The 11,648-nt window shown below is 39.6% G+C and overlaps 2 protein-coding genes across 2 annotated transcripts in view; one reads left to right on the top strand and one right to left on the bottom strand.

Moving 5' to 3' along the window:
• The window catches only part of pdss2 (prenyl (decaprenyl) diphosphate synthase, subunit 2), a 39,850-nt gene extending 37,344 nt beyond the window's left edge, over positions 1-2,506 (bottom strand). Inside the window, exon 1 of the mRNA XM_037694739.1 lies at positions 2,063-2,506. Coding sequence (XP_037550667.1) covers positions 2,063-2,313 — 251 coding nt within the window. The 5' untranslated portion in view covers positions 2,314-2,506. The remainder of the gene's footprint in view (positions 1-2,062) is intronic.
• A 3,029-nt stretch (positions 2,507-5,535) lies between these two features.
• Positions 5,536-11,648, top strand: part of sobpa (sine oculis binding protein homolog (Drosophila) a) — a 31,216-nt gene continuing 25,103 nt past the window's right edge. Inside the window, exon 1 of the mRNA XM_037694745.1 lies at positions 5,536-5,862. Coding sequence (XP_037550673.1) covers positions 5,767-5,862 — 96 coding nt within the window. The 5' untranslated portion in view covers positions 5,536-5,766. The remainder of the gene's footprint in view (positions 5,863-11,648) is intronic.

Raw genomic sequence — 11,648 nt, 5'->3', positions numbered from 1 at the left:
TATATATACCATACCATACCATACCAATTTATTTATATAGCACTTAAAACAGCAACAAGGCCAACCAAAGTGCTGTACAAAAGAACCAAACATGCACAGCAGACAGGAAAACATAAAATAGAAATACAGATACAAATAGCAGCAGAAGCTAACTAAAATGGCCAACAGAGTAGAGAACAGACCGGACCAAAACAAATCACACCGTGTTAAAGGCAAGCGAATAGAAGTGGGTCTTCAAGCAAGACTTAAAGACTGAGAGTGTGGGAGCCTGCCGGACGCTCAGTGGCAACTCATTCCACAGTCGTGGACCTGCAACAGAGAAAGCCCTGTCACCTCTGAGCTTACGACGGGTTTCTGGGACTGAGAGAAGCATCTGGTCTGCTGACCTCAGAGAGCGCGGTGGGACATATGGCTGCAGAAGATCAGTGAGATAGGATGGGGCGGAACTGTTCAGTGATTTAAAAACATACATGAGAATTTTGAAATGGATCCGAAGGTGAATGGGTAGCCAGTGCAGGGAGGCCAAAACTGGCGTGATGTGCTCTCCGTTCATATATGTATATATCAGGGCACTAACAGAGTACTCGAGTAATCTACACATCGATTGCTAGGACATTTATCGAGGTTGAAAATGTAATGTCGAGTAACCGTAGTGACGTCATATTATGTGACCACCGTATGACCATAGGGGGCGGTGTTGCACTGTTTCAGGTCACAGAGTTTAGTGTAAAAATGTATATATATATATATGTATATATATATATGTATATATATATATGTATATATATATATATATATATTTAAATTTATCAAACACAAAACTGTGTTTAAAAAGAAAAGCTGAAACCGAGGGAAGTACATTCTATCTCAAGTCGGACTCTCAAGGACTGTCCTTAAGGTGGGAAAAGTTTCTCCTGTGGGGTCGCATTCCCCCCGCTGTAACTTCACACCTTTGGGCGAAGTTAGCTGAGCAGCAGTTTTTGAGAATGAAAGGAAAGGGAGAACTGAAACCCGACTCCACGAGGGTCTGCCTGTCTGCTATTGTGGATATTTTTATCCGTCGTGCGTCTGAGGCCGAGACACGGAGGGAAATACGAACCAGCCAACCCGAGCTGACAGTGAGGAGTCAGTCTGTCAAGAGGTCTGCTGCAGCCCCCCTCCTCTCCCCTCGCTGCCACAACACCCAAATGGATTGTCATATCAGATTTAGGCGTATAGGTTATTACACCCTTGGGTTCCTCTTTCCATACTCATCTGCACAACAGGACCCGTTTGAGGACTCTGCCTTCCAGTTCTCTCATTCTGGTTCTCAGAGTTTGTGATTTAAAAAAAATAAAACATAAAATTTACACAACTGTGGGGAATTCTGTAGATACTTAGAATCTGAAACCAATTTAAGCTACAAGAACACCATGAGTTTGAAACCTTTGTCTCTTAAATTGAACCTAAAACTTCATATTGTCTTTTTAGGAACTTTAGAATGAAACAGCTGATCTACATGGACCAGAAAGATTCTTGAATGTTACTCAAGTTTTGTTAAATGATCAGTTCTGAATTGGTTCTGATTAGGAGCTGGTCCCAGTCGGGTCTTTCACAGAATTCTGCTGAATTCTGACCCCTTCATTCTGACTGCATGAAATGGACTAAAGAAGAAACTACAAAGACTTGCAGCAGTACTTTCAGAGAACTGATACTTTGGAGTTACCACCATTCATAAAAATAAAAACAAATACGACAAGGAAATATGAATCTACTGATTGTTTCAGATTATTTATATCACTAATTTAAATCAAGCTTAGAGCTAAAAACAAACATATAGGCTGGAGACATTATTTTCAATTTAAGTTGCAGTTTTTTTATATTTTCCTTTCAAGTGACCAAACCTTTAAAAAAAAAATAAAAAAATAAAATAAGTAATAAATAAAAGAAGTTATGCTTTAATGTGTGGTTACATTATTTTTTTTTTTTAAACTTTGATGATAAATAGTAAAGTTTGACTCAGTCATTGTGTTTGTTATAAATAGAAAAAAGAGTAATGAGACGTATTTCTCTTCAGAGGTACCTGGCAGTATTGAGTAAAGGATGCTGGGTCCCCACCAGCTTCCTGACGTGCATGGCCACGTTACTCAGCTCGTCACTGAGCAGGCACCGCAGACTCATGAAGGAGGTCGGGTAACCCACTATCTTCTCCGCATCCGACACCACTTTGCTCCAGCTGGGAGATCCGGAGCTGGAGAACAAACTCAGACTCCTCTGTCCTCGGGTTATGGACAGAGACAGACGGGACAGTCGCGAACACGAAGCTGGAAACATTTTTTCTTCTTCTCAACTTTTATCTATTCCAAATACCTCGACGGGACTTAACAGCATAATTAAAAATGAAGTCAACACATTCCGCTTGCTGACATACAAAAATAAACCCGCATTACTTAAAAGTACATTACACTTGAACGATTTCAAGAGCGTACACTTGTTTCACAGAACGACAGGGCGCCGCCATCTTTGAAAACGTAACACTCTACGTCAAACTTTCACTTCCGGCGGAAGACCGACTTTTTTTTTATTATTATCAACAATAAACATAAAAAAGGTAAGACCGACTTTTAAATTATCCTTTTTTAAACATATTTTTGTAACAGTATCAAACTGTTAGATTATGACAAATGATCGTTTGAAAATTTTATAAAAAAATTGTTTGGATAAAACGCGTTTAATTTTAGCTAGCTTAAGTTTAATTTAAAAGCTAACTAGCTAGCTTTAAAATTAAACATGCCAATTTAAGTCAAACTTGAGCTAGCTAGCTACAGACTAGATTAAAACTGAAATTAAAAGGATAATAAATAAGAAATACTAAATTTATATAACAATTTGTGACCATGATGAAAAATATACTGCTTATCTGTGATTTGTCTTCAACACACAACCATCAATTAGTGTATTTAACATATTAATGACAAGGAATTGTTATAAATAAAATTAAAATAAAAAAATATATATTTTGAAAAGTTCATTACTTGACTTGAAATGCTTAAAAGTTTTTTTTACTTGAATTATTAATTATGAAAAGAAATTGGTAAAGAAAGTAAATAAAAAAATGGACACAGACAAACTAAGTCATCATTAGAGCAGATGAAGTAGAAGAAGTAAGAAACAAGTTTTATTGTTACACTGTTATTGTATGTTTTATTATCAATCATTGCACTTGTCAAATGTGATTTTTTTTTTTTTTTTTGAAAATTACACTACTGGTAAACTATTTTGTGTGTGAGACGCAAAAATCATTATATTACAGTATTTTGCAAAAGCAATGCTTTTGTTTAATTTTTTGCCTTTTTCTTATGTTTGAACAAGAAATTACACAACCTGTTGCATCACCCTTCAAATAAACAAACTGCACATTTTAATTCATGTAAATTTATGTAAATTTGACCTTGCTGATTCATTTTTTTTCTACAAATATCAGAAGAAAACAAGACTTTTTTTGTTTGTCAAAACAGTTAAAAACTCTGGCTCATTAATCCAATATTTTTCAGTCAGGTCATCTGGACAGTTTCTTTTTTTGTGCTGAAACGTTTCGCCTTCGGTCTGGATGACCTGACTGAAAAATGTTGGATTTTATACCTGAATTATTGAGCATGGACTTTGTTGTCTGGCTCATTAAGTTTGCAGAAGTGTATTTTAGTTCAAAAACATAAATGTTGTGTACAAAAGTGCACTTGTGTGCAGTTGAATGAATCATTGCACTTTACAGCTGAAGATGATGTGGCTGCAGGAACAGAATGAAGAAAGGATCTTGTGTTTCAGGTGTGCTGCAGCACATCTCAGCCTGACCCTACAGCACGGTTCACAGCTCCTGTTCCTGCAGATTCTTCCAGCTCAAATGGGTGTCACTTTGCCTTGAGCAGCCTCGCCCCTGCACTCTCAGAGGCTTCCCTCATTGTAATTCAGAAAAATGTTTAAAGCCAGAAAAGTCACACACAGAGCAAAAAAAAAAAAAAGAGTTATTAAAAGGCTCTTGTTTTGTTCCTTGTGACTATTACACAAATTTGGACATATGGATATCAGCGGAGAACATAAACGCACAACACCTTTTAAGTACTATAATCCAGTTTATTCCTTGTGGAATAGTGTACACATTTTTTTATGTGCTTCATGAAAAAAGCTCCATCTCTTCTGTTGAGTCTGGATCAGTGATTATTCAGCATCCTTTGATTCCTAGAGCTCAGTGTTCTGGTTGTAAAGTCAAAAACTGATGCCATTTTGTTTGAAGAAAAAAAAAGAAATTTTCTTTTTGTTTGTCTATAATCTCAGTGGTGGTTCTAGGGGGTGGGATGGAGTGGCAGCTGCATCTGTAAAACTATTTTGCCACCCCATTGCCACCTTATTTAAAGGCTGCTTAATGTGTTTGTTTTTGTACAATGCTGAAAGCCATTAACAACTGTCCAGTACTGCTGGTGCTTTTATGTTAAATTTCAGACAAAAACACAAAAAAAGTAAATTTGAAAATCATGTATAATTGATTTATTACTTGAATCAATATTGACCAAAATCAGTCGTCAAATTTGCAATTCCAAACTTAATGATTAGTTTAACTGTTCGGTGTCTATTGTCTTGTTCTTGGACTTTTTTGTGTTGTTTTAAGATTTATTTTTCTTTGTTGCTCTTTTTCTGTCTCTTGTGTCTTAAGTTCACCCTTCCTTTGTATTTTTCTAGAGCCAGTTTCTTCTCCTGCCATACACCTGTTCCCTGTTCCTGTTACTCTCAGCTGCAGCCACTTATCTCATCAGTCTCATCCTTTGTATGTCCTCAGTTCTTGCTCTGTCTTCAGTCTGGCACAGCTGTACTTTATGCCATATCGCTGTTGTAGCTGCTCATGGTAATTCACAAGAACCTGGATTTCTAGATGAAGAAGTTTTGCTTCCCACCCAGGAGGTTTCCCCAGTTCAAGAGCTCCACAAATCAAATGATCCTGATTCTGAACTGATAAAGCCTCCCGGGTGGGAATCGAAAAGTCTTCAGCTACAAAAGACGTTCATTAAACCTTTTTTTTTAAATTATTTATGCTATTTCTCCTCTGTGTCTCGAGTTGTTTTTGTTTTTGCTTACATTTTTACTTTTTCCTTCAAGCTCTTCATACTTGCCTGCGTTCCTGGGTCCATTCTCTACAAAAAGCAGTTGACTAAGTGTTGTTTTGAGTGTAGCCTAACATGCTCAGAGAGGAATAACCTGAAAGCATGAAATTAAATCAAGGAGTAAATATTTCCTGCTACTCTGAGACCTCATGCCCCGCCACAAATAAATAAGTCCGTGTTGCGCCTGAACTGAACTTTGGTTAAAGGTGAGCTTGTCCTGCAGCAGCAGCAGCAGCAGCAACAACTCCTGTTGAAGCACCTGTTTGCTGCGTGAGGCGGAGTGATGCTCTCCATGGGGAGCCGAGCAGAAGTCCTCTGATCACCAACGCGTCATATAATGTTTCAGCACGCTCCTCCTCCTGTCTCGTTTTCTCCCCTCGCTCAACCTCTGCTCACCACTGGCGCGCGGACCGTGGAGGGAACGGGCAGAAGATGGCTGACTCGGCCGGGCACCGCGAGCCCTCGGCGGCATCACCGGCGTCCCACGGGCCGCTGAAGAGCTCCGAGACCCCCGCCGTGTGGCGGCTGTAAACAGCTGCCTCTCTCTCTTTCCCTCACACACTCACACGCACGCACACGCGCGCACACCTCCCCTCCTCACCGCAAATATTGACAGAAGTATCGCCGAGAAAATATGGCAGAGACGGAAAAAGAGGGCAGACCTCCCGAAAATAAGAGAAGCCGCAAACCTGCTCACCCGGTGAAACGGGAAATAAACGAAGAGATGAAGGTAAAGAGTGTGTCCAGAGTGACTGCCCGTGTGTGTGTGTGTGTGTGTGTGTGTGTGTGTTCAGCCACAGGGCATTTAGGATAAGTGCGTTTGGCTGCGTAAAGACCAAACTTTGGTTTGATTTGGAGCGCACGGCGCTGAAAACGTCTCCGCAGCGCACAATGGATGGCTTATCCTCTGATGGGAAGTTAAAGGAGCCTTCTTGCGTGTTCTGATCCACTGTGAGCCCTGCCTTTCGTGGCTGAGTTCATGGAAAATCCGGTGCGTCAGTGAAGGCGTCAACAGAGCCTCTACTATTACTATTAATACGAGTTCCGCCACGGAGCCGAGGGAGCGCGTAATGAGCAAATCAATGGGGGACACTCGTCTGTTTCTGATGCCTTTCTGGGTCTCTCTCTCTCTCTGTGCATCTCTTTATGCGTGTGTGTTGACCAGCTGCCCAGAGGCGGGTGATCCAGATGTGCGCTTGGCTGATGTGGGCTTTTTTTTTTTTTTTTTTTACGCAGCACATCGTGTTCGTTTCCTCCCCGCATCTTGCTCCTCGTGGTGTTTTATTTCATTTCTTGTATCAATGTGAGCTCCTCTCGGTTCATTGTGGAGAATGAAAGTGTGAAGTGTGTGCGCGCGCGCATGTGTGTGTGAGGCAGCCCGCTTTGTCTGCATCCCCTCATTGTTTGTACACATTCGGCTGGAGACGCAGCTGCGGCCGGTGTTTCTACTATAAGCTGATGGATGTGCAACGAAAAGAACTGCAGGAATTCGGTTTTATTTTTTTAAGGCTGGCTGCAGGAAAACCTCTGGAATAAAACCTTTTGTCCTGAGTGTGGATCGTTTCCAGAGAGCATGCTTGTTTTCTGCACATACTCTTTAAAAGAAGGAGGCTTTGTTTGTGATTTTCAGCCTCCAGTTCATGTCATTTGTCCAGTTGTGCAAAATCTAACCAGTGCTGATGAAAGTGAAAGCGTTTGGCTCAATTTTTCTCACTGGAAGACAAATTTCTCTGGTTTTCTGGTCCTGATGGGAGCTGATGGGAGGTGGGGACCTGGAGGGGAGGGTCTCTTTATAAATACATTTTTTTTAAATGGGAAATAAATTCAGCTTTTTGGTTCAGGGAGCATACCCAGAATTGATTCTTTTCTCTTTCTTACAGAAAGCATCTATTTTCCCAACATATAAATAAAAAAGCCACCATAATAATTCATCACAGGATAATTGCACGATGCCAGTCATCAATCAGAGAGGATGTTTTTATCTGCAGGTCAGATTTTCTTCCTGTTTGATGGTAGATTTTATGACATTCACCAAATTGACATCTTTTATAACATGTTTGGAAGCTTTGGCATGTCATTTAAACGTCTCATTTGATGGAAGCTGGGTAATTTATCATCAGGTCTGTCTAGATTTTTTTAGAGGTTCTTGTGAAATTTAGTGGGTTTTTTTTTTAACCTGCTTCTTTAAGACTGACTTCCTGACTGCCAGTGTTACATGAAGTCATCTGTCAGGCCCTGTTTCAGGTCAGATATTGTTCATTTGTAGACCTCCACTTGGACAGATTCCTCATATTTTAGAACATGGTGCCAAAATCATGTTTTGTCAAATATTTGTTATATTTCATACATTCAGCCAAAGAAACTGGAACAAATAGGTTGTCTAGAGCTTAAAGGTACTATTTAAAATTGGTTTTTGTTCTGAGTCAACATCACTGAAATAAGGTTGAATTTGTTGGGATTGTTGAATGTTTACCGCCTGAGGGAGGGTCTTGCTGTCCTCTGTGACAAAAACGTGAAATTTGACAGACAGGAAGAAAAGGAAAGAAAGAAAGAAAATACTTTTAACTTGAGTTTAAAACCAGTCAGCAATGATGCTGACTGGATCAGCAATCCTGGATCAGGATTAAAGATTGACCAATTAATTGGCAGATCAATTTAATCAGCCAATATTAGCCATTATAAAAACCGTCAATCAGCTGCCTGTAACCATTATTGTAGTCTACAGTTTAGTCTTTTAGATGCTATTTTTAAGTTAGGCAATTATTGTTATAATTTGTTAAATGAAAAAGACATATTGACCAAAACCTTTAAAAATTGGCTTCAGCCATAAAATAAATCATACGGGTCAACCTCCATTCAGGACTGTTGTTGTTCTCAGTGACAACAGTTTAGTTTAAACCAGCTGTTAATGGGAGCGTCTTCGCCACAGCCTGAAAATAGGAGCTGAAACTCAGGGGAACAGAGGTCACAGAGCTGCCAGGACCAATGCTGGTCACCGAGGAGGGATCAATGAGTCATGTGTGCCGATCTATAACCAGTTGTCTGCTTCTTCCTTTGAGTTTTAATATCTGATCGCTTCAAATGCCAGAGCTCTTTTGAAAATAATCATACCATAGAATTGAGTGAAAAATCAGCCAAACTAAAGAAAAGTGTAGAAAGACCATCAGAAAGCCTGGAGAATTTGACCAAGACCCATTAAGAGAGATATTACATATAAAAGTGTGGCTGAAGAAATGTTGGCTGTATAGGACAAACAGTATAGATTTGTGCAAGGGGAAGTTGCGGCTGCAGTTAAGGTGTCAAAACACTTGTTTAAAAGGCTAAACGGGTTGGATTGCAGCTCTGATTCTGATTTCATCACGTAACCTACTAATACCTGCTGCTTGTCTTGATCAGGAAACGATGAAGATGAGACAGAGTCAAAAACTCCATTTACAGGAGCCGAATGGTCCAAAAAGAGCTGGTGATCCCATCACCATCCCAAGGCTGCATGGGTTCTTATATTATTTTAGTATAAATCATTGCTATTTTACTATAGAACCAAGAACGGACCACCAGTTTCAGACCAAAATTAGACACAAAGACATTCACAGATGCACAAAGTGCCCTTGTGAGGAGATCCTCTGACAAACCAAACAGTCTGACACTGTTTCTTAATGTGGTAAAATAAGCCGTCGGTGAGTAATCCAGGAGCAGGAGGAGTGGGCCTAAAAACAAGGAGAGAAAGGAATGTATACAGGGCCCGTCTGGCTAAAGCTGTAAAAACTGTAACACGAGCACCTCCGCCGGCTCAAATATCAAGGGAGAGTGGAGGGGAATGAAAGCAGAGGAGACCGAGAGGCAGTAGGGGAGTGGAAAACCAGAGGAAGCAGAGGGAACGTTGGCGTGTGGCCGTGTAGGTTCGGGAATTTTATTGCAGCGTTGGGTGACCTGCTCTGGTTTCCAGCCACAGAGTATAGGTTCCCCACCACCATCATCGTCATCATCACCGCAAAGCCTTCCGACCGTGTTTGGACCTCGCTGGAGGTAAACAAGAAGGAAGCAGAACCTCATTCTAACACAAGGCAAAAATAATATTTTAGCTCCAACAAGAACATTTATTGGGAATTGTGACATGAGCAACAGAAGGGTGACTGAACGTTTCTCCCTTTTTCTCAAAGACAAAACTACAGGTCTCAAACATCTTCTTTTTGTCTAAAATCCTAAAATCTACACCACAATACGCTGTCTCGTTCACGTGTGATGTCTGGAAATGGGTTAAAAAGCAGCCCAAGTCCAAAGAAAACTGGAGAACTTTCAGGAACCCAGAACGTTTCTTTCAGCTTTTGCTCTTGAAGCCTCGTGGTGTATTGAACTGATGGTCTCAGTTAGTTTGGTTTAAAGCAGATCATTTTTTTTATAAACCTCTAGAGGAACATATAGACGTTTGTAGCTGCCTTGGTGCTTCTTCATCTTCAGCCAAAGTTGGTGCCACAGCTTTGATGAGCTGCCAGTGAGGATTAGATGGCACTCTTAATAACACTCGTACTTTGTGGAAGTAGTGGGGTGACATGGAGGACAGGATGGTAAGAAGGAAGGGAGGGAAGACAGAGATGCTGCCTACTCTACAACTTTGATCTGTTTTCCTCAGGAGCTCATTCAGGCCGATGTTCTGCTCCAGCTCCTTTCTTCAAAAGGAGGATTTTCTCCTGAAAATAGCCGAAAGATAAAATTGTCAAAAAGCTTGGTGAAAGACAAAAGTGTCAAAGGATAGCTGAAAGCTAAAAGTACTAAAAGTAAGCTCAAATCTAAAAGTGATAAAAGAATAAATAAAAGCTACAAATAGTGAAAATCTAGCTGAAAGCTAAAAGTACTAAAAAGCAAGCTGAAAGGTAGAAGTGTCAAAAGGATAGTTGAAAGCTAAAAGTACTAAAAAAGTAAGCTGAAAGCTAAAAGAATAGATAAAAGCTACAAGTAGTCAAAAGCAAGCTGAAAGCTAAAAGTGACAAAAGGCTAACACAAAGCTAAAAGTATTAAAAACAACTAAAAACAGAAAGTTATTAAATAATAGATAAAATCTACAAGTAGTGAAAAGTTGGCTGAAAGTCAAAGGTAAGCTATCTGAAAGCTAAAAGTAGTAAAAGACTGAAAGTCAAAAGTATTGAAAGGGAAGCTGCAAAGCTCAAATACTAATAAGGCTAGCTGAAAGTTAAAAGTTTCAAAAGGCTAAAAAGCTCAAAGTAGGATAAAACAAAAACAAAGCCAATTTGCTGAAGCAGATTTTAAAGAGAACAATGTTTTATAGTCACAACAGCCATTCAGATCTTTATGTAGCTGTTTAATTAGCTGTATTTTCATATTATTTATTATTATCAATTTTCCTTAAATGGCACAAATGAACCCAATTGCTGATATCCATCTAGACAACTTGCAGAGAGCTCTGGCAAAAAGTTTTATACCAACTTTAAGAAGAAGAAGAAGAGATCACAGTATAATTATATTGGATACTGACATAAAATATTTGTATATGTAAACCAGCTACAATGATGCCTCTTAAAAACATCCATGTAAAAATCAATTTCCAGGATAAAGCCTTTTGCTCATTTGCATGTTGACATGAACACCCAGTCTCCATGAGTGACAACAGTGTTATATTTGTAACTTCAGCTTGTGGAGTTAAATCTGACTCCCAGGAAGCTTCAGGCACAAAGAGCTCTGCTGTCACTCAGCACCGTAGGAGCAGGAGCGTTCGTTACATCTGCAAACATCCGCTGTTCTCGTTAACAGCTTTCACCGCTTCAACTACCGTTTCTATGACTGATCTGGATTAGATTCAATTTACTGTAAACAGTCAGTTCAAACCCTGCTGTTAATCACAGCAAACTCCAACCATTAAGTCATGAAAACTCCAACATTTTAGCTTGAAATGAGCTCCAATTTTTCTTCAGATAAAACATGACGACGTGCACCGTTATTCCATTCACTTATCGTCCTGCCACAGTGGTGTTTCATAACAGAGTGATCAATAACTCCTGTCAATCCTCATTAATAAAACCTTCACAGCATTAAGAGTTTTTTTTTTTTTTTTTACTTCTGCATGAAATGCCATTAGCTTATGGGCTGAGTGATATAAGATACAAATAAAAACTAAATTTTATTATCCAAAATTCTTTAATGTAAGCCAATCTGCTGTAGAATATATGTATATATGTAGTATATATAGTACAGTATATATAGTAGCATATATTTGTAAGTGTATGTGTATATATATATATATATATAACTCCGGTTTCCTCCCACAGACCAAAAACATGCATGTTAGGCTGATTGGTAACTCTAAATTGTCCCTAGGTGTGAGTGAGAGAGTGAATGTTTGTTTGTGTCGTTTGTCTCTATGTGGCCCTGTGATGGACTTGCGACCCATCCAGGGTGTACCCCGCCCCTCGCACAGTGATTGCTGGACATGGGCACCAGCGACCCCCGTGACCCAAAATGGAATAAGCGGGTAAAGATAATGGATGGATGTATGGATGGATA

This window comes from Nematolebias whitei, chromosome 21 (assembly GCF_014905685.2).
Source record: "Nematolebias whitei isolate Nwh7 chromosome 21, NemWhi1, whole genome shotgun sequence".
NCBI classification, from domain to species: domain Eukaryota; kingdom Metazoa; phylum Chordata; class Actinopteri; order Cyprinodontiformes; family Rivulidae; genus Nematolebias; species Nematolebias whitei.
This window is presented reverse-complemented; position numbering and strand designations above follow the sequence as displayed.